This window comes from Beta vulgaris, chromosome 3, assembly GCF_026745355.1.
Source record: "Beta vulgaris subsp. vulgaris cultivar EL10 chromosome 3, EL10.2, whole genome shotgun sequence".
Classification (NCBI taxonomy): Eukaryota; Viridiplantae; Streptophyta; class Magnoliopsida; order Caryophyllales; family Amaranthaceae; genus Beta; species Beta vulgaris.
Window position 1 is genome coordinate 28,429,299 of NC_079204.1, and position 27,180 is coordinate 28,456,478.

The following is a 27,180-nucleotide window of genomic DNA, read 5'->3' on the forward strand; positions in this document are numbered from 1 at the left end:
CTTTCGTTTGTTGATCGTTTCTATCCATTCTGAAAAATTCATTCTTAGTTGAGATTGATTTTGTAATTCTCGCAAAGAAGTTGGTGGTGATAGTATTTCTTCCTAGACAATCTCAGTCTCATTGTCAATCTCCAATGCTGTGATCCCCATTACTGCATCTAGTGACTTCATTTTTCTATTTGGAGTATCTAAACTAGGTCCAGATTTCCTCATACCACCAGCTTGACCTCCATTTTTCCCCGCTCCTCTAGATGATCTTGCCATAGCTACCACCATACAATGGACGTGGAGAGAAAATCTAGAGAGAGAGAAAAATCCTTTTAGTCCAAAGTTTAAGTGATTATACTTAGTTATTTGTTATATTGGCTATAAGGTTATGTTAATGTGAGGATGGTGATGCGGTAGGTCGGTAAAGTTACATCGTGTAAATGAAGCAACATAATGGAAGTGACATAGTGTAGCACATTTGCCATAAATTTCGAGTGTAATGTGACTGCATATCAATATGATAAATCATGAAATAATGAAGTGAGTTTCAATATGAACAAATCCAATACAACAGACAAAATAATACCTTTGTGGCTTTGACCCCTTCCCTTCTAAGCTAAAACAGTTAAAAAATTCAAGTGCTCTTCTGTCGTCTAGGTTATGGCTCAATGCACAAATATATGTAACTTTGGAATTTACAAATTAAAAAGGACATCAACCTATATTTAATATACAAAGGTTTCCAATGATATTTCAATTAAGAAAACAAATCTAACTTTTGTTATAGTTGTCGACCTTTGATTGTGGATTTTTGTTCACTGTAAAATCACCAACAAGTTCAAAATTTTCGCATAAGAAAAAAGGAACAGGGAAGAAGAACAATGAAAAGTTGAACAAAATCCACAAAGTCCTAAGTAAATTTTTAGGGAATGAAAACATTAAAAATCAAAAGTAAAAAAAAATAGTCATAGAAGCATACACCTATGTTACTTGGACTCGGATACATAAGAACAATTAAATACCATAATTGAGCCCAAAAAAAAAAAAAACTCTTCGAAAATCAATTCAATACTCAAAATGACAACTGAAACAAACAAAGCACTTGCAAATCATGGATTACAACATTGATCTTGCAACTACTTGCTCATAATCACCTTCAATCATAGAGTTTTCTCACAATACGCCATATTCCTAGCTAGCTATTACAAGCTTAAGTTTAGTAATAAATTGAAGACAAAGAGACGGAAAAAATCTACAAATGAAAGGACTAGATTTTTATGTGTAATTATGTGATTGAGAAAAAATAAAACTATAGTGTATATTTCACATTTAAAAACCTTAATCAAGGAAATTTAGGGGGAAAGCATACCAGTTAAGACAAAAATATATATGATTATGTCTACCAGATATTTTTCGAAGCCTCTGAATTCTTAACAAGATCAACAACTTGTTTTTGTCTCTGATAATCTTCATTCCCAGCTTTCTTCCTAAAAATACCTCAATCCAAAAACAACTGCATTTCAGCACTCAAAGTTGCAAAAAAAGCACAAAATTAAAATCATGTAAGCTTTTCTCTCATCAAAAACCCTTTTGGCAATGTGGGGTCATAATATAAGAACACCCGACATCCAATACGCAGCACTATATTCTACACCATACTTTAAATTACAGAAACTTAGATCTCAAATTGCACATAATCAGTCAAATTTCATGAAATCTAACCCATATAAAAAATGAAGAGAAAGAAAATGGAAAGAAATTAAAACCTTTCCATTATCATGTCAAACAAGAACCAGCAAGAGCAACAAAAATAATCATCTTAAAATTGCCACAAAAAGCTAATCTTACCCAAATCCGTGAAATCCATGAAAATACATGGGGTTTCTTCAAAGACCTTTGCATGTGCGACTGTTGATAAAACTGAAATGTGTTCCTGATCACTAGGGGAAAAAACATAAAGGGCTGTGCAGGAAGGGATGCGCTTTTCGTAAAAGCGCAGCCCTACTAGTGAAGGGCTGCGCTTTTTAAAAAAAGCGCAGCCCTTCACTAGTAGGGCTGCGCTTTTTTAAATAAGCGCAGCCCTTCTGTAGGTAAGAAGGGCTGCGCTTTTAAAAAAGCGCAGCCCTACTAAGTAAAGCGCAGCCCTTCTGCTTAGTAGGGTTGCGCTTTTTTAAAAAAGCGCAGCCCTTCCTGAAAAAATTTGAAATTTCGGAATCGCGGGCTTTGAAATATTGAGCGGGGACTCGTCAAATATATTATCCCTCATTCTCTCTCCTCTCTCACGTCCCTCATTATTCCTTTCCTCCTTCCTCTCATCCTCTCTCTCTCTCATCCTCTCTTCTCTCTCCTCTCTCATCATCTCTTCTCTCTCAAAAACTCCCATAAACATTTGCGACAAAAACCTTGAAATGATTTGCACTAAACATGGCGACAGAGTCCGATTGCCTATTGTGATACCTTTTCGGAAGCGGAACGAGCCAACGAGTCAAACTCACCGCACTGCTTGATGTTTAGGCTTTTTAAGCCATCCGAGTTCGTTTAAGCCTCCAAATAGCCATTTTAAGTTTTTCCGAAATTTTTTTTCCCTTAAATTATGTATTTGGGTTTTGTTTTATGTATTTAAACATTATTAGGTTGTAGTTCTTGTATTTTCAGATCTATAATGTTCTTGTATACTTCTCTTTGTTTATATATTTTGATTAATGTTCTTGTATACTTCTCTTTGTTTTGATTAATGTTCTTGTATACTTCTCTTTGTTTTGATTAATGTTCTTGTATACTTCTCTTTGTTTATTTTGATTAATGTTATTCTTGTATACTTCTCTTTGTTTATATATATTAATGTTCTTGTATACTTCTCTTTGATATAATTTCTTGTATTTTCATCTTTGTTTTGATTAATGTTCTTGTATACTTCTTGTATACTTATTGTATACTTCTCTTTGTATATTAGTTTTTGTTCCTTTTTTTCATTTTCGTTTCATTCTTTTTATTGTTTTGGGTTTAGTATTTTCGTTTCGTTTCTCTTCTCTTCTGTTTAATTTCAGAAAATGTGAGATTATGAGTAAAAAAATGACAAAAAAAAAAATTTTTTTTAATTTTTTTTTTTTGGTAGGAAGGGCTGCGCTAGTTAGGAAAAAGCGCAGCCCTTCTAGCCCAGAAGGGCTGCGCTTTTTCCTAACTAGCGCAGCCCTTCTGGGCTAGAAGGGCTGCGCTTTTTCCTAACTAGCGCAGCCCTTCTAGCTTAAGGGCTGCGCTTTTCTAGCGCAACCCTACTTAAAAAGTGAAGGGCTGCTACCGAAAGGGCTGCTGTCAAAAAGCGCAGCCCTACATGCCTTTTTTAGCGCAGCCCTTCTTCATTTTTCCACTAGTGGATTATTACCGATATATAAATTGTGTTGTTGAGAGAGAAACTAAGATTTCCTACAAGATCAAACCCTTGAATTTGAATAGAGAGAGAGAGAGAGAAACGAAGAGAAAGAGGAGAGAGAAATAGCTATTGTGTGGAGGCAAAACAATAATATGCAGAAGATAGAGAAAAGGAGAGGACAGAATAAAGTAAGAAGGCAAATCGTGTGGCTGAGAGTAAATGAAGGATGAATGGCTTAGGTAGCTTGGTTGCTTAGGAACAGTGAATTTCAGCCAAATGTGACTCATAACACTATTGAGTAGAATGATTACTAATAACTCTCTGATAGCTCTGCAAATTTCTCACTCAATGAAGAAAATGAATAATAACATGAAAGGCTTGATAGCAATTAAGCTGGATATGAGTAAGGCCTATGATCGAGTAGAGTGAGGTTTCCTCAGGAAGCTTTTATTGACGATTGGCTTTGACGGGCATTGGGTGAATTTGATCATAAGTTGCGTTTCCTCTGTCTCCTACTCTTCTTTTATTATTAATGGAAGAGTAAGTGGGGTTGTCACTCACTCATGCGTTTTGAGGGAAGGAGATCCTCTATCTCCTTTTCTCTTTATATTGGTTGTTGATGCTTTCTCTCAGATGATCCAGTAGAAAGTAGATGCAAGGGAAATTCATGGTGCGAAGGCTAGCAGAACTCGGCCAGAAATATCACATCTTCTGTTTGCAGATGAAGGTGTGTTGTTTAGTAGGGCCATATGTCAGGACTGCTTGAAAGTAGTTGATATTCTCACCAAATATGAAGCAGCATCCGGGTAGAAATTTAACTATGAGAAGTCGGAGGTGCCTTTTAGTAAAGGAGTAAGTTGTTTGCAGAGAGAATGTTTGACTGGTATGCTTCAGATGAGGCAGGTTAATAAGCACCAAAAGTATCTTGGCATTCCAACTATTAGTGGGAGATCGAAGAAGTTAGTGTTTAGAGATTTGTTAGACAGGATGTGGAAAAAACTAAGAGGGTGGAATGGCTCGATTCCTGCATATCTCATGGGTGTTTATAAGATTCCTGCAACAATTATCCAAGTTCTTCATTATGCAATGGCTCGATTTTGGTGGGGTGGTAAGGGTTTGGAAAGGAAGATGCATTGGCTCAATTAGTTGGGAGAAAATCTGCAAGCCAAAGTGTATGGGAGGTATGCGGTTTAAAGATCTATCAGTTTTCAATGACACCCTCCTTGGTCGACAAGTGTGACGCACATCTAAAAAACTCTCTATTGAGCCGTGTGTTGAGGGCAAGATACTACCCTGATAGTGATGTAATGAATGCTCGGCTTGGTTATTCTAACAGCTTTTCATGCAGACGTATTTAGAGTGCGAAGACCTTAGTGAAGGAGGGGCTTATATGGAGGGTGGGAGATAGGTGTGACATAAATATTTGGAGTGAGCCTTGGATCGGGGATGCGAAAGGAAGATTCATTGAAAGTAGGAGAGTAGACGGTTTGAATGTAGTACACGATTTGATTGATGAAGAGACGAACGAATGAAAGATTGATTGTATTGATAGGAATTTTGGGGAAAGCGATTAAAAAAATGTATTCTATCGATTTCATTAAGCTCAAGAGGAGTGAAGGATGAATTGACTTGAGCTCTTTCAAAAGATCGTCTCTACGGTGAAGACGGCGTATATGTTAGATAAAGGGGAAAACTTAGATGACTTCCATCGAGCTTGGGTCGTGTTTTGGGGCATTGATGTTTCGCCTAAGGTGAGGCACATCCTATGCAGGCATTGCACGGCTGCCAACTGGGGAGATGCTTCGAGCTCACCATGTGATAGACGATGGCTGCTGCCCGTGGTGCCCTACTATGGCAGAAACGCAGCACCATGCCCTCTTTGGGTGTCCGAGAATTAGTGGGTTGTGGGTGGAGCACGGCTATGGAGAAATGATGAGTAGTGAAGGTTAGGAGGTGGGTTGCGAGATGGTGGAATGATGGTCAAAGCTTGAAAAGAAGATGGTTTAGCACGGGTGTTACTTGGTGTGGAATATTTGGGCCGAACGAAATCGTTTTGTTTTTTACAATACTAGCCAGCCCCTAATGGTTGTAAGCTAGCGAGTTCGTCGACAAGTAGAGGAGCATAAGGAGAATAATAACCGGATTTATGGCAAACCGTGTCGAGTAACGCGGGCAACCCCACGTTGCTGGCATGCACCACCTCTAGGCTCCATCAAAATCAATATCGATGCCTATCTTAGTAAGGAAGGCTCGGCAAGTATTGTAGTTGTAGCACGGGATTCGTTGGGCAAGGTGCTTTGTGCGGGTGTTCGAAAACAACAGCCATGGTGGCCTCCGAATGTTGCTTAATGTAAGGCTTTCTTGTTCGCGACTCGCAATGCTCTCGTAGCTATTTCCAGACTGTCAAAAGGTCCTTTATTTTTTCGGATTTAGATTATATTTTAGGGAATGTCATTTATTTGAGTAAGAACTTTAATTCCATTAGTGTTAGTCATGTGAAGAAAGATGGAAATATTGTTGCCCATATTAGTTGTGCCATTTGGTGTTCAGCAGTGTTAGAAGAATCATTGCCAAGGGAAGTTGCTCCTTGTGTATTGATGGACATTTTGTCCCTTGATTAATGCACATCTCTTTTCTTCGAAAAAAATATTACTAACCATGGCATATTGATGCAAGCAAGTATGGGATATAAAATCACGCAGCAACAACAGATTGAGCAAAATACAGACCAACGAAATCCACAAAGCTTACTACAAATCCAAACCAACGAATAACTTGATACTAATATCTCTAATCTACTCAAACATGGCGAAAGAAAATCAGAATCTAAGAAGATAATCAAAAATTAATGGAAACTAAGAATACCTGAAATTAATCGAAAGCACATTGAGCAATTAAGAAGAAGAGGAGAAGAGAAGAAGATTGAATCTAAAATCCGTAATTAATCCAAAGCACTGCAAATTCCGCATCACTGAAATCCTTGAAATCAAACAACTTCAAAGAAATCCTTGAAATCAAGTTAACCTCTCCATTACCGAAATTTATTTGACATTCACAAATGAACCGACAAAACCAATGATCACAAGAAAATCGAAGAAAAATTGAATCTAAAATCAAAATCCATTGTTTTAGTTGTGAATCTGAAGTTTAATTTTTGTCATCGCAACAATCATGTTCTTGATGAAAATCGAGAGTGTGATTTCTGGAATAGAATTGTACGCTTAGAGAAAGAATTCAAACTTCCTTTCTTAATTAAACGTGGCCCAAAGATAATTTTTTACGACAGGCCCACACTCCCATCCTAAAACATTATTAAGGACGGGTCCAATAACCTGTCATAGAATGTTTAACATCAAACATAGGATTTAAAGTTCATCATAATTACTTTGTGGATTTTTTGTCCCAAATTACCTTTAACTTTTAAGTTTTTGCGAGAAACTACCTTATAAAAAAACTGTTGCCCTAAACTACCTTACTTTACAATTTTGTTGTTGACAACTACCTTATGCCGGTTTTCGGCGTTGACTTTTGTTTTTTCAGTTCAACATTGTGGGAAAAACAAAATTACCCTTGTGGGAATTGAGGAGGGTGATTGTTTCAATTTTAGTTTAAGTAGAAGTGGAATTTAATGGTGGATTAGTGGTACAAAGTGTCACATAGATATGAGAGAGAGATAGAGCACACCGAGAAATGGGGAAATTAGGATAGGGAAAATAAAAGAAAGGGATTTCAGAGGTCAAGTGACATAACGTGACATTAAAAAACAGGAAAAAACAAAAGACAACGTCAGAAATCGGCATAAGGTAGCTGCCAACAACAAAATGGTAAAAAGTAAGGTAGTTTGGGACAACAATTTTTTTACAAGGTAGTTTCTCGCAAAAACATGAAAGTTAAAGGTAGTTTGGGACAAACAATTAAATAAGTCTAATTTTGATAGTGGGAGTTACAGACGAGGAAATGGAACCATCCCTAAAACAGTTAACAATCAGCTCAGTTATAGACTGTGCAAGCCCATCCCGATGGGCTTTGAGAAAGAAAGGTTGAATACATTTAGGCTTAGGCTCTTAAGAGGGGCCAGAGCAAACAAAACACTATGAATTTCATCAAAGGAAGGAGATTCATGAGAAAAATCTTCACTTGCTCTAAAATCTTGGATCCTGAAAAAGAAGAAGAGTAACCATCAGAAGAGGAATGTGAGTTTCAAAAACAGTGTAGAAATAGTTTCGACAAAGATCCTTTGAAATCTTTTGATCCATAATAAGAACTCTATTGTTACCCAACAAATAAGCCGTGATTTTACTTGTTATTTTTTGCATTTGGCTAAAGTATGGAAGTAAATGGTATTAAAGTCAGCAAAATTTCTCCGATCTAAACCAACTTTTTATGCCCAAATTAAACGCGCTTTTCAGTGAATTTGATGTGCTTTTGAAGGTCTTTTTCTACATTTATCAGAAATGAAGAATCACGACACAATAAAATTCTTTATCGCATCAATGCGTTGTAAAAGACATTTTTTGTCTTTATAAAGGAGATGCCCAAATATGTTGGTACTCCAACCTATAATACCAGAAAAAATTGCATCATTTCCTCTATTGAAGTAACAATCATTAATTATCTAATTATTCATAGAAAAGCTTTTCAAATTTGGATGGAAATTCCAAGCCTCCTTACAACGAAAGGGATAAAGCCCATTACCATGATGATAAAAAAGAGTGATTAACAACGGAGCATAATATGAGTAAGTTCTTGGTAAGTGAGTTACCTATGTTTGAGGAAATGTGTCTAGCCATTGGGCGTTTACAAGGGCGTGACTCGATCTCTCTTTGATAAGATCAATCCCATCCCTTGCATTAGTCGAGGTAAGAGAATTGTCATAGAAACCAAGATCCATTAGACCTGCATGATTCACCCATTCTTGAAATTGAGAGCTTTGGGAATGGTGAAACGGACGTCCTCCATTCTTTTTAGCGTGAAACGTTACCTCATTAAAATCTCGCATAACTTTACATGGTGTATCAGCATGAGGAATCCGAGTTTGCCTGTCTCTCTAGAAGGCTTGACAGGGAGAGGAGGAGCTTGGAGAATGCATGACTATAATCCGGAAGTCCGGATGATTGAGAATAAAGTTAAATAGGGCGTTGAAATAATTTGGATATGGATAAAAAAAGACATAGGTCAAAAAATGTCTAGAGAAGATAAATACCTCCCCATAAAGCATCAGGAGGAAGAACTTTGAAATCATTAAAATGGAGAGCCTTAAAATATTGAAATTACATATCATCCCCAACCTTAGTTTCAAAGAGGATTAAGATAGAAGGTGACAAGTTTGAGCAATATCAAGAGCGTGCGAGATGAAGTCTGCAGAATTCGTACCTCTAACATCACAAAGAAATAATCTGCATATTTATGTTTGGCAAAGGATAAAAAGAAGGAAGATATTTACTGTGTGGAAGGTTCGAATTGGGTTAAAGGTACATCATACAATCTTGCCATATCTCCCCCTGATTCAACACATTGATGTCTTCTAACTTCATCGGGGTCAGTTGAAGATTCAACTTGTTGCGAGATTGAATTTGAAGAAACCAAAATTCGGCTGAATGTCGACTACTTCATTTTGAATGAAGAAGATGCCTATAGGGTGTTGAGGATTTTCCATTTCTAGACTTTTGTTTTACAATAACAATGGAAAAAATATTGGTTTTTGAAGGATTAAAGGTCTTGTCGCAATTTGGCTCGGGAGGGTTGCATGCAAAGGTTAGGGTTGTGTACATTGCGTTAGTGTGGAAATGATGTTAGGGTGGATTGAAAGAGAATTGGAATTGGCAAGTGGTGGAGAGATGGCTATGGGAGTGGAGTTGGGTTGGTGGGGAAGAATGATAAAAGGGTCGGGGATAGACGTAAGGAGGGGATGTTGATTATTTGGTTTAATTAGATGGTTCGAATGGTGGTTGTAGGTTTGGTTGTGGTAAGGAAATATTGGTGTCCGGAACAATGGTGGTTGTTGAGGAGGCGTTAGTTGGCTTGGTATTCGAAATCGGGGATGAGATTGTTGAGGCAGTGTTTGTTGGCTTGGTGATATTTCCATTGATTGAGCAAGACAGTGTTCAAAAGTGGTTGGCATACATCGAATGAAGGTTTTGAGGGGAGGACATTGTGGGAGAATACGCCGAGGAGATAAAATATGAGAAGGGTTTGGGGAATACTGACGTTTGTTCTTGGAAGAAGAAGAAAAATAAAAGGAAGTAGTGTAACACCCCCACAATCCCTCCTTATATAAACTAAGAGAAATTACGGGAGTTGTTATGCCACGCATGATAATACGTAAGGCTAATCAGAGAATACATCGGAATTCTTTTAAAATAAACTAGAAATACTTTAATACAACTGAAATAAGAAAGTATGTAAATGAGTTACAAACTCGGAGACTATCTCATACTAGTCCCATCTTCAAAACAAGTCAAACCTTGACCCTAATGGTCAAGTAAAGTCAAACATATAATTCAAAATAACTTAATTAAGAAAGTACTCGTGTACTATAATTCCCATCCGGATGCTTATGATTCTCATGCACATCAAGAACTTGTACCTGAAACTTCTCCTCTAAGCTCTGCTCGCCAGATGGGTCATCACAAGGTTGTTGAGGAAAAACAATAACCAAAAGTAAACAAAGAAACACATTTATCAGCAACGCTGAGTACATAACGCTAATTAACTAATGCGAATAATAATGCATGCAATCCTCAAACAACTTTGGCTTGCTCTTCTTATGACTTTACATGCGACAAGCACATAGCTGAACTTACTAAATACTTTCTTTTTTTATTATTTGGCAATGAACGGGCACCGTCCTCCTCTTGGAGTCATACGACTACTATTCCTTGTGTAAGAGGTCCCACACATCTTACTAAAGTTCCATGAATCGCTACTAGAATAAATGCTATTTGCTGCGGTGATATTGCTGCGGTTTTACCCATACGCAGCAATATATCACGTTAAAAGAAAAGAAAAAATATAAAAAACTATATTGTTGCGGTTTCGATCGAAAACCGCAACAATATGGTTTCAACGAATTTTTTTTTGAAAATTTTTGACTATTTGACCAAATATATTGCTGCGGTTTCTGACCAAAACCGCAACAATATATTAAAATAATATAAAAAATTATTATTTCAATCTATTGCTGCGGTTCCTAAAATAAACCGCAGCAATTGACTTTTTTAAATAAAAAATACGCGCGGCCCATTAGGGTTTTGTTCCTTCTCCTCAACCGTTTAAGTAACAAAAAATTTCTATCTCTCTCATTTCCTCCTCATCAGCCGTTTAGGGCAAACTCTCTCTTCTCTATCTCCTCTCTCTCTCCTCCTTCATTTTTGGCTCTCTCCTCCTTCATTTTCGGCTAAATCGTTCGCTTATTCTGTATACATACGCTTACCATGAATAAAAGTAAGTAAACCAGCAGCTTATTATGTATAAATACTAAGACTTTGTTCTTTTGATCTGATTTCGCCCTTATCGCCTCGCAACAACAAAGTCGTTTCTCTTCATCTCCTCTATCTCTCCCATCCTCGTTCGCCAGCGTTCATTCGTCACCAACAAAGTCGTTCGCCCCTTCGTAGCCCTTAACGTCTCGAGTTCGTTAGTTTGTTCGTCATTGGTTCGTTAGTTCTTCGCTCCCAATCGGTCGCCATCGTTCGTCTCCACCACCATTTTTGCTCCCAGTCGGTCGCCGTCGTTCGTCTCCACCACCGTTTTTGCTCCCAGTCGGTCGCCGTCGAACGTCGTGTCCGTCATTGGTTCGTCAAGTTCGTTTGTTGTCCGCACCAAGTGTCTCTAATGTTTAGGGTTTCAAGATCTCATCAATTTTCCTTTAATTTTTAATATTTTTTATTAATTCTATGTATATCTTGTATTCTTTATTAATTCCATTTTCCTAAAGCCTTCTATATCTCAATTTTATTTTATTTTTCGTTGTTTTAAATTTTTGCTTATTCCTTTAATTTTTAATATTCTTTATTAATTCTATGTAAATTTTGTATTCTTTGTTAATTCCATTTTTCTATCTCATAGGTATTTTGTATCTCTATTTTTTTTTCTTTTTCGTTTTTTAAATTTTTGCTTATTAGTTCTGATTTATTTTTTATATATATTTTTGTAATTAGGGTTTGTTAAATATTATTTTTATTGAATATATAGTGATTTGGTTTAGTTACTTTTGTGGTATGGTACTTGAGTGCTGTAATAGTCTCTTGAAGGAATGATATTCTTTGAAATTTAATATAAATATGCAAAATAATTAATTGCAAAATAAAATAAATTTTTTTTTTGCCCGTGCCAGGACCTATTGCTGCGGTTTTTGGTAAAAACCGCAGCAATAGATCAAGATATTGCTGCGGTTTCTACTCAAAACCGCAGCAATACGTTGTATTTTTTTAATAAGAAACAAACATATTGCTGCGATTTTGCCCAGAAACCGCAGCAATATGTTCATATATTGCTGCGGTTTATAACCGCAGCAATATAATAATTACCTACTGTTGCCCCCTTAATTGCTGCGCGGCCAAAACCGCCGCAATAGGCCACTTTTTGACCGCAACAAACAATATTTATTCTACTAGTGAATATTAAATAACTTGACTCGATAACTTTAAACTTGTTAGTAATGAAAGGGGATGAGAGTGAGCCTCTAGACTCAACATTTCAGAGATAAAGAATACGAGTGACGCTTAGTCCACTCAAAGATCTTGATAATTGGAATTCCATGAACTTGCTTGATAAAATAAAAGCATTAGCGTCGTCATGCTAATAAGCTATATGCAGGAGTGTAGTTTCACACTAACTTCCCCCCTTATATTCAATACTTATGGGGGATCCAACCCAAGAGTTTTATTGCCAATGCCCATTAGGTGAGACACAATCACAAGAATAATACATTTAGCAAATAATTTAATTCTTATCTTTCTTTAACAAGTGAATGCAACAAACACCCATCAATAACTTGATTTTAAGTCCTTTGAGACCTTGCTCATCTTATTACTGTAATGACTCCATGAGTCCTTTCTTAAGGATCCATGATCCAATCAATTGAGTCCTTGCTCAATGATTCAACTACGTGTGAGGCCTTACTCAATAACTTTAAAACTTATGACACCTTGCTCAACAAAATATATAACTTCTAATGAGACCTTGCTCAATAAAATATACAACTTTTAAAGAGACCTTGCTCAATAAAATATATAACTTACTTAAAATGAGACCTTGCTCAATAAAATATATAACTTAAAATGAGACCTTGCTCAATAAAATATTCTCATGCAAGCCCTAGTTTCAAGAATAACTTTAAATAAATTTAATCATGCTCAAAAGCAATTGCTATCAATCACATGCTTTAAAAATATAAGAATAACTCAAAAGTTCCACTCTTAATCTCATTTTTAAGTTTTCAACATGTACTCAAACAATTATAAGGCATAAGCCTCTCCTTACTCCTCATGCTCAATAAATTAAATAAACCTTTAAACCACTAAAGTCAAGATCAAAGTGTATGTACCTTGATAACACACAAAAATCAATAATTAAAAGCTTCACTTGCTTTTACTATGCTTGAAACCTGCCAAGAACAAAGTACTATCAATTAGTACTTACCAACAACAATTCAAGGCTACTAATAAATAAAAATCAGCACTTTAAAATACTAATAAAGCTGATTTTTCCTTAAAAATGCTTTAAAACTATTTTTGAGTCATAAACATGAAAACCTTTCCTAGTACGCAAAACCTACTATAAACTAATACTTAAAACTTCATAAAATTTAATAATTTGTTAACTTAATTACTACTATAAATTATTTAATAAATAATAACCAAAATTTTTTTTTAACAAGTGGTTTGAAACCACGAATCTGAAAAATCGGCAACCACCGGCACCACCACGCACCGCCTGCACCACCACCGGCGCGGTAGTGGGCAGGGCGGCACTTGCCCAGCCGCTGCCACCACTATCGGCATGGCAGTGGCTCCGCCATGTCCGTCGAACTCGTCGGCAGTCCACCACGCAGGTGGCCACAAAACACGAGCCAAAGAGGGGCGAGAGAGAGAGAGAGAGAGAGAAATAAGGAAGAAAAACCCCTAAAAACTCAGAAAAATATCAACCTTTTTGCTTCCCTTTGATATTTGCAAGATCTTCTTACAATTTTTTTTTTTTTTTGGTAAATGAGTAAGTTTATATCACCAAAAAGCGCCAATGTACACCCTCCATCCTCAAAAGGACTGGGACACCCACAGGCCAATCTTCTTACAATTTTCAAATATAAAACTAGATTAGAAGTTTGAATTATTGAAGAACTTGCTTGAAGAAAACTAGGGTTTGAGAGAGAAAACCCATCTTACTTCTTTTTGAGAAATGGTGGCTACCAAAATGATGGGGAGACTAGGGTTTCCCTTTTTATAGTGATAGTATTTTTGGGTAAAAGACTAAAATACCCTTACTCATCAAATTACCAAAATACATTTGATGATGAAATTCCAAAATAATCTTCCTACTAATATTACTAAAACACTTTCTTGAAAAGACTAAAATACTTCTTTGTGAAAATACTCAAATTCTTTTTTGGGTAAAATGACCAAAATACCCTTTTGCTCTTAAATACTTAAATTAAATAGCTTTAATAATCCAAAATGATTAAAACTATTTAATTATATATCTTTAAATATGGGGGATTACAAGTAGTATTAATAGGTGATTCTGGAAGAGATGAGGAATGTAATAATGATTGGGGGAATAAGGTCGACTTTAGAGGGAGAGGAAGGAAGTTGAAGAGTTGTATTCCTAATCTGTTATTGCTCATTGTTGCTAGTTTTGGAAGCTGGGAAACTTGCTTCAGTTGAATTATGGGTATATGTTTGCATGGCATTAGCAAACGTTAAGACTCCTCAGTAGGAGTCTTTAGAAATTGCAGGGGTAAGTTGGGGTTTTTTCGGATTGAGTGTTGGTTTTCTTCTTTAATTTTTTTTTTGCTCCGCAGAGTTGGGAGTACTAACTTGGTTTTTTTGGCTTCTTATTTGGTGGACTTTTGTGTGAAACTCGTTTATTACAAACTAAAGTCAAAGGTCCCAATTTCGGATGAGATGCAGCATTCTCTAGGCCTATGTCTTGTTAGGTTTGGCTTTTTCAGGAGTCTTGTGAGTCATTAGAATGGGCTTTAGTGGATGTTTGAGGAGAAGACAGATTCTTGGGCTAGAAGGAAAACCCTACCCGCGTACATTCAAAACAAAGCTGATGTATGTTCTCATGAACCACTTATTGCCAACCATTAGCAACCCAAGCTCCGGTTTCTAGGGGAGTGTTGAGATCTATATAGCGAGCCTTTGTTAAATCAATGGCAAAGTGTAAATTGTTTTAGAGTATGCACCCACTTAGTGAGATATATTATCATTGTAAAAAAAAAAGTGAAGTATATTATAATTCTTTATACTTCTTATTTTCATTTGTCATTCCATATTACTTTTTATTATATTCTATCTTTAGACATAGCCCACTATCATAAGAATATTATAACTTTTCAAACACCGTCCATCGCTTTGTCTCTTTCAATCAAATGTAATCTCATTACCTCCTATTATATTTATTTTTTAATAAAATAACAATTAATAATCAATCAAGAATTGATCATCTAAAATTATGTGTATGTAAGGAGCATATAATATGAGACGAAGAGAGTAGCTATGAAACATTATCCAACATCAATTGAGCAACGAAACAATATAAAAATGAAATAACTGGAAATTAAAGGAGGGATACACTAGGAATCACTTTGTTCGGGTTAGTATAGAGAAATATAATTCATAGAAGCGCTTCTTATGATATAAGTGAAAGTATTGGGTCAGACCGTCTGACCCAATAGCTTCCGTCGGACGGGCCTGGCCAACAAAAACGCGCGGGCTTTCCTTTTTTTTTTCATATTTGTTTTGTTGATCAGCAGTTTTGTTTATTTTTAGAAAAAACATATAACGGTTATTAGGTCATTATCTTTTTTCGATTTTGAAACTGTTTTTTGGATTTCTGCTTGATTCTCGCTAGTTTTAAAACTGATTCTTCTTCATTTCAAAGAAACCGATATATCATTTACTGATTATTTCTAGAATTTTTCTGCTCCTCTGCTTCTCTGCTTCTCTGCTGTTGAAACTTAGCGTGTTTTTTTGTTCATAATCCATTACATTTGCATCGCAAATATGGTGAAGAGGATTAGAAATGATGATTCTAGGTATAATTTTCGTTTGTTTTTGCTGTAAATTTTTTTTGTTTTCAAAATTTGAGCGTTTTTGTTGTTGTAATTGTAATGTAGCCCGAAGTCGAAGAAGGTGAAGAGTCTTGGATCTTCAGGAAAATTTTGGCAGTGTCTACTGCTGGGAAGAAGAAAGAGAAAGATGGTGATTATGATCCAAGGTAGATTTCAAGTTCTTAGAGTAGTTTAGATATTTTTTTTTCTATTTTTGAATGTTTTCAGTTTATCAGAGTATTTATTTCATGTTTTTATGGTTTTGTTTCAGTTTTTGTTTTTTTAAGATGTTTTCAGTTGTTGTTGTTTTTCAGTTGATATTTATATATTCTTTCAGTTGATTATATATTCTTTCAGTTGTATTGTATTTTTTAGTTGATGTTGTTTTCAGTTGATATTTATATTCCTTCAGTTGATTCTTGTATTGTTTCAGTTTATTCTTATATTTTTTCAGTTGATTTTGTTTAGCAAATAGTCTAACTGAAGAGCAATAAGTCTAAGTGAAGAGTAATAAGTATAACTAAACAAATAAGTTAATTGAAACTAAATAAGTCTAGTGAATCAGTCTAACTGAAGAGTAATAAGTCTAACTGAAGAGAATAGTCTAACTGAAGTGTAAATAAGTTTAATTGAAAACTAAATAGTCTAGTGAATCAGTCTAACTGAAGGTAAATAAGTCTAACTGAAGAAATAAGTCTATGAAGTGTAAATAAGTCTACTTAACACTTAATAAGTCTAACTGAATCAGTCTAACTGAGTAATAAGTCTAACGGAAGAGTAATAAGTCTAACTGAAGCGTAATTAGTCTATGAAGAGTTAATTAAGTCCACTGAAAACTAAATGATCTAACTGAACACTTAATAAGTCTAACTGAAACTAATAGTCTAAAACTAATAGTCTAACTGAAAACTAATAAGCCTACTGAAAACTAATAAGTCTTCTGAAAAACAAACAAGTCTATCTGAAGCACTATATAGATAGCTGAAAAAAACAAGTCTATCTGAAGCACTTTATATACTAGCTGAAAAACGAACAAGTCTATCTGAAGCACTTTATATACTAGCTGAAAACCGAACAAGTGTATCTTTAGCACTATATTGACTAACTGATAAAAGAAACAAGTCTAACTGAAGTAATGTAAATTTTCAATGAAAATTTTAAGTGTAATTGGAATAGAATGAAATGAAAGAATAATTATACTAAATGAAATAATAAGGACTAGCTGATAAAGCAACAAGTTTAAGTGAAGCACAATAATGAAGTTACTTTGAATGACTGTAGAGACTATCTGAGAAACAAACAAGTCTAACTGAAGCACTATATAGACTATCTGAAAAATTAACAAGTCTAACTGAAGCACTATATAGACTAGCTGAAAAATAAACAAGTCTAACTGAAGCACTATATAGACTATCGAAAAACAAACAAGTCTAACTGAAGCACTATGTAGACTAGCTGAAAAATAAACAAGGCTACTTGAAGCACAACAAATACTAGCTGAAAAATAAAGAAGTTACTTTGAAGGACTGTAAAGACTAACTGAAAAATAAACTAGTCTAATGAAGCACAATCTATATAAGCTGAAATGCAAACAAGTCTAACTGAAGCACTATATAGACTATCTGAAACACAAAGAAGTCTAACTGAAGCACTATATAGAGTACCTTAAAAATAATCTAGGCTATTGTTTCAGTTGATGGTGGTCTGCTTTTAGTTATGTTGGTATTCTTTCAGTTGATCTTTGTATTTTTTCAGTTGATGCTGTTTTTTTTTCAGTTTTTGTTGTTTGATTAAACTTTCTTTCTTTCAGATGTGATAAATCCTTGTCTAAGAAGAAAGGCAAATCTGATTTATCACCAATCAAGTTTTCATTTTCAAGATCTAATCCCGATCAACAGAAAGACACATTTGATAGATCGTATGTTTTTTTCATTATTCTCCTTTTATATTATATGATTGTGTTTTTTTTTATGTTTTAAAGTTATTTTTGTTCACTTTTGTTAGGAATTTCACTGAGCAAGAAATAAAGTCAATTAATCTACAAGTATTGTCAGACTATTCCCATTTAAATGAAGTGGTTAGTAATTTGAGTGATGAGCAAAAAAGAGACATTAGGGATATTGGGTTTGGGAGTCTCTTAGATATTAGGATAAAGAAGTTTTGTCCTAATCTGAATTTGGAGGTGTTGTTAAATTACAATGCATCTGGAATGATGTTTTCAACAAAGAATGGTAAACCTGATTTTTAATAAGTTTACCATTAGTGATGTTTTGGGGTTACCTGTGTCAGATAGAGCAGTAGAGGTTATAGATGATGACGCCTTTAGGAGGAAAGGTAGTCAGGTAGAGGCTGGAAGTGCCAGGAAGGATTGGCATAGGTTTCTTGGTATTTCTGATCCCAAGAAGGTATATATTGGTAGAAAAAATTGGGATGATTTGTTTAAGAAATATGAATCCGGGGATGATTTCAAGAAGTTATTTGTTATTTTTTCGTTGTCCAAGCTTCTATGTCCTATAGCTGATTTAGGGCCTGTGCTGAAATGTGCCAAGAGTTTAGAAGATGTATCTGCAATTTCAAGTTATGACTGGTGTGGATATATATTGAGAAGTCTTTGTGCTGCTGTTTTGGACTGTCATCAGTCTATTATGATTAAGAAGATTGAGCTTGGACAGAAGAAAGTATCATTCAAGCTTCGGGGATGCGTCAGCGCTTTGACTCTTGCTGTTATTCACAACTTCAAGTGTCGTAATCTGGATTATTCAAATGTGAGTAAGCCATTTATCAGTTATTGGCAGGATGAGAAGGATTTGACTGATGTTGTGAAGCAGTTTGAGATCAACATGGATTTTATTCTGCCGGTGAAGCGTGAAAAACAGAAGGTTGAGTTTAAAACTCCCAGTGTTAGTGTTGCTAGTAGGAAGTCTGGTTCTCCTATAATTAAGGTGGTTGAGGGTCCATCACCTTCAACTAGGCAGCTTATCATGGATCTTCCTCATAGTTTGATGACTGATGAGGAAATAGATGCTCTTGATGTTCCTGTGAGTTTCATTTATCTTATGTTTTTATTTTTTTTACTCTTGAACTCTAAGTGAAGACTGTTGACCTCTAACTGAAATAATGTCAGTTCTAGCTGAAGAGCAAATAAGACTAACTTAAAAGTAAAGAAGTGTAACTTAGAAATAAAGAAGTCTAACTGAAACTATGTAACTGAAGAGTTAACAAGTCTAACTGAAAATTATATTAGTCTAACTGAAGAGTTAATAAGTCTAACTGAAAATTATATTAGTCTAACTGAAAACTTAATAAGTCTAACTTAGAAGTAAATAAGTCTAGCTGAGAAGTAAATAAGTCTAACTGAAAATTAAAGAAGTCTAACTGAAGAGTACATAAGTCTAACTGAAAACTAAAAAAGTCTAACTGAAGAGTACATAAGTCTAACTGAAGAGTACATAAGTCTAACTGAAAAGTAAATAAGTCTAACTGAAAACTAAATAAGTCTATCTGGAAAGTAAATTAGTGTAACTGAAAACTAAATAAGTTTATTTATATTTCATTTAAGTTTTCATTTGATAGTTTGATTCTTTCAGATGGTCCTTATATTTCTGTTTATGTTGTTTCTGTGTCATCATCATATTGATTTGTTTGTTTATTCTATTTTGCTCTTTTAATTGAAGGAATATGTGAAGAACATGCACAAGTTGAAGAGGAATGCGCTTGCATTCTGTCAAGTTAATTTGGAGATTGCCCAGAATATTCGGGAGGAAGGCGAGAAGCTGTCTCAAGACAGTATTTCTCTGGATGATAGTGAAGTATTTAACCCAGATTTTCTGAGTCAAATTGACGACATATGCAAGCGTCATTTGGAAGCGAAAGAGATGCAAACAAAGTTGATCCTACAATTTCACTATTGGTGAAGCGGCCTGTTGAATTGGAGTTTGGAAGAATTGAAAATGTTCCTGATTTGGATTCTGGTGTTCATGGAGTTGATTTGAACGAAGGAAGTAAGTTCCTTTCATTATATTATTTTCATGTTGTAGTTTTGTAATCTGGTTGGAATAAAAATTTTAGACTCTAAGTGAAAGAAATGTTTAACTGAAGAAGTGAAATAGCTAACTTTGATACTCTAACTGAAAGAATAAAATGACCAACTGAAAACTTTGACAGTCTAACTGAAATAATATGAGCACCAGCTGAAAATGAGATGAATACTAAATGAATTTTTTCAGTTTATTTTTTTTTTTCATCTGTTGGAAACATTGTTTCAGTTTATGTGTATTTAGTTGTTTTTTTATGTTTTGAATGAAGATGATGAAAAAGAAGGAGAGGAGGATGAGAAGAAGATGAATGCTGATGATGATCAGCATAAAGAAGATGATGATGATGATGATGATGATGATGATGGTGATGATAAGGATCACCAGAATTATAATGAGAGAAAGGATGATGATGCTGATGATAATGGTGATCCTGGTCTTCAAGGAGATGAAGACAAAGGAGTAGATAAGGATGCTGGTCTTCATGTAGATGAAGACAAAGGAGGAGATAATGGTGATCCTGGTCTTCAAGGAGATGAAGACAAAGTAGGAGATAAGGATGCTGGTCTTCATGGAGATGGAGAGGAAGGTGGAAGTAAGTTCTTGTTATTGTATTGTTTTAGTTTGCTTAAATGAAAAAGTTAAATAGCTAACTGAAAGAATAAAAAGACCAACTGAAAAGTCTGATATTCTAACTGAAATAATATTAATACTAGCTGAATATCATATAAATACCAAATGAAACTTTTTGTATTTGTTTTTATTTAATCTGGTGGAAAAATAGTTTTAGTTTGTCAATGAATTTATTCATTTCTGATTTTGTGTTTTTCAGTTATTGTGTATTTATTTATTTTTTTATTGTTTTTGTTTTTGAATGAAGATAATGAGAAAGAACCGAAGGAAGATGATAATAAGAAGACTGGCAATGCTGATGATGATTGTGGTCTTCAAGGAGATAAAGAGGAAGGAGGAAATAAGGAGTTGGATGCTGGGGTTCATACAGAAGGACAGAAAGGAGGAAGTAAGTTTCTTTCATGTTATTCCTGATTGAAAAGATTACTTGAACAATAATTGATGAAGTATTATAAAGTGTAGCTGAAAATGATTGTAATAGTATCAAATAAAAGAATAATTATACTAAATGAAATAAAATAAGGACCAACTGAAAAGAAAATAAGTCTAACTGAAAACTAAATAAGTCTAACTGAAAAGTATATCAACTGAAAACTAAATTAGTCTAACTGAATCAGTCTAACTGAAAAGCAAACAAGTCTAACTGAAGAGTAAATACGTCTAACTGAAGAGGTAATAAGTCTAACTGAAAACTAAATAAGTCTAACTGAAAACTAAGTTAGTCTAACTGAAGAGTAAGTAAGTCTAACTGAAGAGAAAATAAGTCTAACTGAAGTGTAAATAAGCCTAACTGAAGGGTTAATAAGTCTAACTTAAGACTAAATTAATCTATCTGAACACTTAATAAGTCTAACTTAATCAGTGTAACTGAAGAGTAAATAAGTCTAACGGAAGATTAAATAAGTCTAACTGAAGTATTATAAAGACTAGCTGAAAAAATAAACAAGTCTAACTGAAGGACTATAAAGACTACCTGAACAATAAACAAGTCAAACTGAAAGAATATTCAGACCAACTGAAAATTTTGATACTCTAACTGAAATAGTCTTAATACCAACTGAATATCATATAAATATCAAATGGAACTTTTTATATTTATTTTTTTTTTTTTTTTTTTTTTTTGAATTAAGATGTTGAGAAAGAACAACCAAAGGAAGCTGATAGGAAGAGGAGGAATGCTGATGATGATCAAGTCAAAGGGGCTAAGGATAAGGATAAGTGTAAAATTTCTACACACGTCCCTACTCGCACCGCTGCTGGTATTGATATTGTTGATCTTCGTACTCCAACTCCTCTCCTCCTCCTCCTCCTGTTGTTGAAGCAGTTGAGAATGTATATAGCAGAAAGTCTTGGAGAGTTGATTCTTCTGCTAAAAGGAAAAACATTGCTGATTTCGATGCCCCTTCATTCCAACTACTAACTCCTAGTCCTGTTGTTGAGGATCTTCCATACAGTGAAGAGAGTGGTGAGGGTGTTGGAAGTTCAATTCCAATCATCACTCCAGTAAATGTAAAATATCCTCGAGTAAGTATAGTTTTAGTTTCTGTTTTAATTTGTTTATTTTTCTGTTTCAGTTAGTGTATGTTTCTTGTCATTTAGTATATCTTTTATTTCAGTTAGTGTATGTTTGTTTGTTGTCAGTTAGTATCAGTTTATGTTTGAGTTAGTGTAAGTTTCATGTCAGTTAGTGTTTCTTTTTTGTCAGTTAGTATTATGTTATGTTTCAGTTAGTGTATCATTCTTGTCAGTTAGTAATTGTTTAATTTTCATTTGTTTTATGTTTCTTGTCATTTAGTATCTGTTTTATTTTCAGTTAGTGTATGTTTATCTTTCAGTTAGTATATCTGTCATCCTTTTTTAATATTTTAATTGAATGCAGGGTGATGGCTCTTATTCTGATCAATCATCATACAAATCCTCCAAACCTCAGAAACAATCAAAGTCAGAAATCCCTGCAACACCTGAATTATTGAAGGGGTGGGACTATGACCCTTCTTCAGAGAAAGTTGGGAAAGTTGTGAGAGTTAAGGAACCAGGTGATGATTATGACGATGAAGGTTTGGAGGACCTGATTGATAGGATTGCTGATCATGGAGTTGAATCATCATCTGACAAGGCTAAAAAAGAAGAGGATGAGAATGAAGCTGGTGTTGTTTCATCTTCTACGCCTGGTTTGCATGCTGTTCCTGTCAACAACCATGGCATAATATTATGTCGAAGTTTGCAGCATTATAATAGATATTTGAGTGATCTGTCTCCTGACCAGAGGTTGCTGGTTGATTATCTATTTTACAATGAGTATGAAGATGTTGCATATATGTCATTGGATACAGATTCTGAGGAAGTGAAGATGAAAAATGACATTATGCAAAGTGAACTTACAAGTGATCTCATTGTGGATTTTGATAATCCTCATAGCAACTATGCGGTTCAGCTGTACAAATTCGACTTAATTAGCATGCCTCGTCAAGGTTGGCTGACAAGTGGAGTTATTGACGGATGCGCCTTCATGTTCAATAGGCAAGAAGAGGAATCACCTTCTGCAACAAGGAGATTTTGGTTTAATATTATGCCTTTTGTAAGTGTTGTTATTGCTTAGTTTTATATGTTTGTTTTCATTTGGTCATATTATTTTGTCAGTTAGTCATCTTCTGTTTTTCAGTTTGTCATGTTATGTTTTTCAGTTGGTCATATTATGTTTTCAGTCTAATAAAAAGTAAATAAGTGTAACTGAAAACTTAATAAGTCTAGCTGAATAAAAAATAAGTGTAACTGAAAAATAAAGAAGTCTAACTGAAAACTAAATGAGTCTAACTTAAAAGTAAATTACTCTAACTGAGAAGTAAATAAGTCTAACTGAAAGCTTAATGAGTCTAACTGAAAACTTAATGAGTCTAACTGAAAACTTAATGAGTCTAACTGAAAACTTAATGAGTCTTACTGAAAACTTAATAAGTCTAACTGAAAACTAAATGAGTCTAACTGAAAAGTAAATTTGTTAACTGAGTAGTAAATAAGTCTCACTGAAAACTTAATGAGTCTCACTGAGAACTTAATGAGTCTAACTGAAACTTAATGAGTCTAACTGAAAACTTAATGAGTCTAACTGAAAAGTAAATAAGTCTAACTGAAAAGTAAATAAATCTAACTGACATTTTAAAAAGTCTAACTGAAAACTAAACTTAATGTTTCAGTTTGTCATTATATCTATTTTCTTTTGTTGTAGAACTATATCAATTGGTTGTGTGCTGAGAAGGTAAAAAAGGTTCAGTTTGAGAGTGAGATTGCTGAAAATGAGATTATTTTGAAGAACCTGGAGGGCACTAGGCAGTATGATCAGAAGTTTAAGGAATGGGAAGAAAACAAGAAAAAGCTTATTACAAAAGATGATGATTTATTCTACAAGAAATGTAAGGAAGCTATTTCTTCATGGGTGAAATCATTTCCACGCAATGATATTCGAGAAGCTGAACTGGTTAGTTGTATTATTGTTAACTATTTTTTTATTTGTTCAGTTAGTGTAATTTTCTCTTTCAGTTAGTGTATGTTACTTGTCAGTTAGTCCTAGTTTATGTTTTCAGTTAGTGTATGTTTTTAGTTCAGCTAGTGTTTTTAGTATTTCATTTGTTTTTTGTTCTCTGTCAGGTAGACTTATTGCTTTTGCATCTTATGTTTATCTTCCAGATTTTTGTTCCTGTTCACAAGGATGATCATTATACTGTCTTGGTGCTGAACAAGAAAGCAAAAAGGATTGAAAATATTGACAATCGTACAGACATGAAGGACATTGATAGATATAAGCATGAGGAATTTAACGGTCTTACATACTTTGTAAGTACCTTTTTATGAGCATTTGTATTTTTTTTTTGTTCCATTTTATTACTTGTTTTTTAATTGTTGTTTTTTTTTTTGATCTTCAAATGCAGTGTCGTGCTTTTGATTCTTTTATGCAAGAGACTATGAGATGTCGTGATTTTGATCGTCTCCACCATTGGCAAACATCAACTCTTTACTTCCCTTGGAGAAGCAAGGACAACAATTTTGATTGTGGTGTCTATGCAATCAAAACCATGGAGCTGTATGACGGTCATAATACTAACCATGCTGCACTTGTTGACCTGAAAAGGGTATGATTACTTTATTTTGCTTGTTACATTTCTGTTTTTGAAAGTTTTTTAATAGAAAAAGGTATGATAGGCAGTTAGTGAAGGACTTGAAAGACTAGCTGAAAAACAAAGATGTCTAACTGAAGCACTATAAAGACTAGCTGAGAAATAATGAAGTCTAACTGAAGCACTGTAAAGACTAGCTTAGAAATAAACAAGTCTAACTGAAACATAATAAATACTAGCTGAAAAACAATCAAGTCTAACTGAAACACAATCATTACTAGCTGAAAGCATTATAAGGACTACCTGAAAAACAATGAAGCACTATAAAGACTAGTTGATGTTGTTGTTTATTTTCAGTTAGTTTTATTTTGTAATTGTTACATTTTTGAACCTTTTTTAATAGTTTTGATTTTTTTTATTTTTTAGGCAGCCACCAAAAACCTTGAGCGGTGTAGGCTTGCTCTTCGTCTTGTGGACCATCCTTTAAACAAACTGAGAGAGAAAGTGAAGCATGACTGTTATGTTTGGTCTGCAAAGAAACCTGAACTGATGGCAAGACAGAAGATAAGGAAGGATAAAGAGGCTGTCCTAGATAAATTAGCATTTAATCGATCAAAGAAGACGAATAGAAAAGAAGCACACATTTTACGGCGAAGGAGGGATCATGAGGCGAAAGTAGAAGATGTGTTGAATAATAATTTTGGAGACAAAGTGAAAATAGAGCAACTGTTGAAATTTCATTATTTTAGGTGCCAAACTTTTTTTATTATTATTATAATGTACAGTAGAAATAGAAACCATTGAATTTTGCAATGTACAGTACAAATAGCACAGAACTCATTTTACATTTTATATCTGTGTTCTTTAATGAATTGTACATTTACACTTACTTTGAATGGAATACATTTGTGTAAAAATGAAGTTGTTTGAAAATTAATTGGAAAAATACAAATACCAACTGAAAAATGAAAAATCTAACTCATAATAATAAGTGTATGACATATATTTGTAAATATAAATTTTAAGTCTAACTTATACACTGTAAATAGTAGCTGAAAAACAAGCAAGTCTAACTGAAGAGTTATTAAGTCTAACTGAAAAATAAAAAAAGTCTAACTGAAGCTCTATAAAGACTAGCTGAAAAATAAAGAAGTCTAGCTGAAGCACAATTAATACTATCTGAAAAATAAATAAGTCTGACTGAAGGAAATTTAATACTAGCTGAAAACTACACAAGTCTAACTGAAGCGTAATTAATAGAGGCTGAAAATCAAATAAGTCTAACTGAAGCAGAAATATACACAAGTCTAATTGAAGTACAATTAATACAAGCTGAAAAATAAATACGTCTAACTGAAGCATTTTTAAGACTAGCTGAAAAAGACACAAGTCTAACTGAAGATATAAAGATAAGCTGAGAAATAAATTAGTCTAACTGAAGCAGAATTAACACTAGCTGAAAAATATACAAGTCTAACTGAAACTAATTAATATAAGCTTAAAAGTAAACACGTCTAATGAAGCACTAGAAAGACTAGCTGAAAAAAAAAACAAGTCTAACTGAAGGACAATAAATACTAATATTAATGAATTTCGAGTAGCTTAGGAATAAACAAGTGTAAATTTCAATTCAATTACTGAGTGGAATACAATTGAAAACTAATATTATTTGAACACTATTCAACTTGAGGTACATTTGGGGTTTTTGTTCCATATTCGTTCGGATGCCTTGTCTTCATTTTACGCTTCTCAAAATGTCCTTTTACTCTCTTGTTTCCCTTTGGTGGTCTTCCTTTTGTCTTTATCACCTCAGGATTTTCAACTGTTTGTCTTCGTAGTTCTTCATCTTCGATTTCTTGTTGTTTTTGTTGATCAGTCTTGAAAACTTCTTTCACTGATTTGTATAATTCCTTCAACGACTTGTCACATAATGTTCTTGCATCCTCATTTGATTGACATATTGACACTAGGTTGTAGAAATTCTTGGTTATTGCATGTCTCCATGGTGTCCACAACTGTGCATTTTGGCTTTGATCCTTGTCTGCTTTAATAAATGTTTCTTAGTCAATTAGTTCATTTGACTAACTAAAATTTTCAGATAGCTTAGAAATTCTTTCAGGTGGTGTGTTAATTGTTTCAGTTAGTTAAGTGTTAAACCCCACACCCCCCAAAACCCCCACTACTAATATTCCCCCTCCCACACACAAAGAAAACCCCAATTAATGTTCTGGTAGTAACATTAATTTATCAGTTAGTTATAGTAATGTTTCAGCTGGAGCCTTTTTTTTTTCAGTTCACTAATTAAATCTTTCAGGTGATCAGTTAATTGTTTCAGTTGGAGTCTTCAGTTTTTCAGTTAGTTGCTTTCATTTGTCAGTTATCATATTGATTTATTTCACTAACCTTGAACATTCTCCCATACTGCTGACTTTGCAAGTCTTGTCCATCTCTTAAGGATATTTTTGTGGTATTTGAAATATGCTGAACATGTGCATGACCCTTATTATGTGAAAGCAAAGCATCCCCGTCTCTGTGAAGCATTGACATGAGCACACTAATTCTGTTGTCGCCTCATCGTATGCTACTGTATGTGAATTGCTGAAATCTTCTTCTGGTGAGACTTCAAACAACTTCAGCTGTGAGTTTTCTGTTGCAAATGCTCGTAAAAATGATGCCATTGCCCACTCATACTCTGTTTCAAAGTCATTATATAGTGCTAGTGTGTATACATCAGCAGCATGTTTCAGAAGCTTTGATTTGGATTTGACG

General features: G+C 34.3%; 1 protein-coding gene and 2 long non-coding RNA genes across 3 annotated transcripts; 1 reads left to right on the forward strand and 2 right to left on the reverse strand.

The window, feature by feature from the left end:
• Positions 1-1,030: 1,030 nt before the first annotated feature.
• Positions 1,031-1,926, reverse strand: LOC125496026 (uncharacterized). The gene is made up of 2 exons (XR_007272679.2): positions 1,837-1,926; positions 1,031-1,475 (listed from the first exon to the last, which is right to left on the reverse strand). It is a non-coding gene; the product is annotated as an uncharacterized LOC125496026 (long non-coding RNA).
• Positions 1,927-19,518: 17,592 nt separating this feature from the next.
• On the forward strand, positions 19,519-22,079 carry LOC130590913 (uncharacterized). Its single transcript, XM_057393688.1, has 4 exons — positions 19,519-19,633; positions 19,938-20,261; positions 20,547-20,687; positions 21,430-22,079. Exons 2-4 carry the CDS (start codon positions 19,973-19,975, stop codon positions 21,717-21,719), a joined length of 720 nt encoding a protein of 239 aa, XP_057249671.1. The 5' UTR covers positions 19,519-19,633; positions 19,938-19,972; the 3' UTR covers positions 21,720-22,079.
• A 3,889-nt stretch (positions 22,080-25,968) lies between these two features.
• LOC130590914 (uncharacterized) lies at positions 25,969-26,875 on the reverse strand. Its single transcript, XR_008968793.1, has 2 exons — positions 26,815-26,875; positions 25,969-26,452 (listed from the first exon to the last, which is right to left on the reverse strand). It is a non-coding gene; the product is annotated as an uncharacterized LOC130590914 (long non-coding RNA).
• Positions 26,876-27,180: the final 305 nt, after the last annotated feature.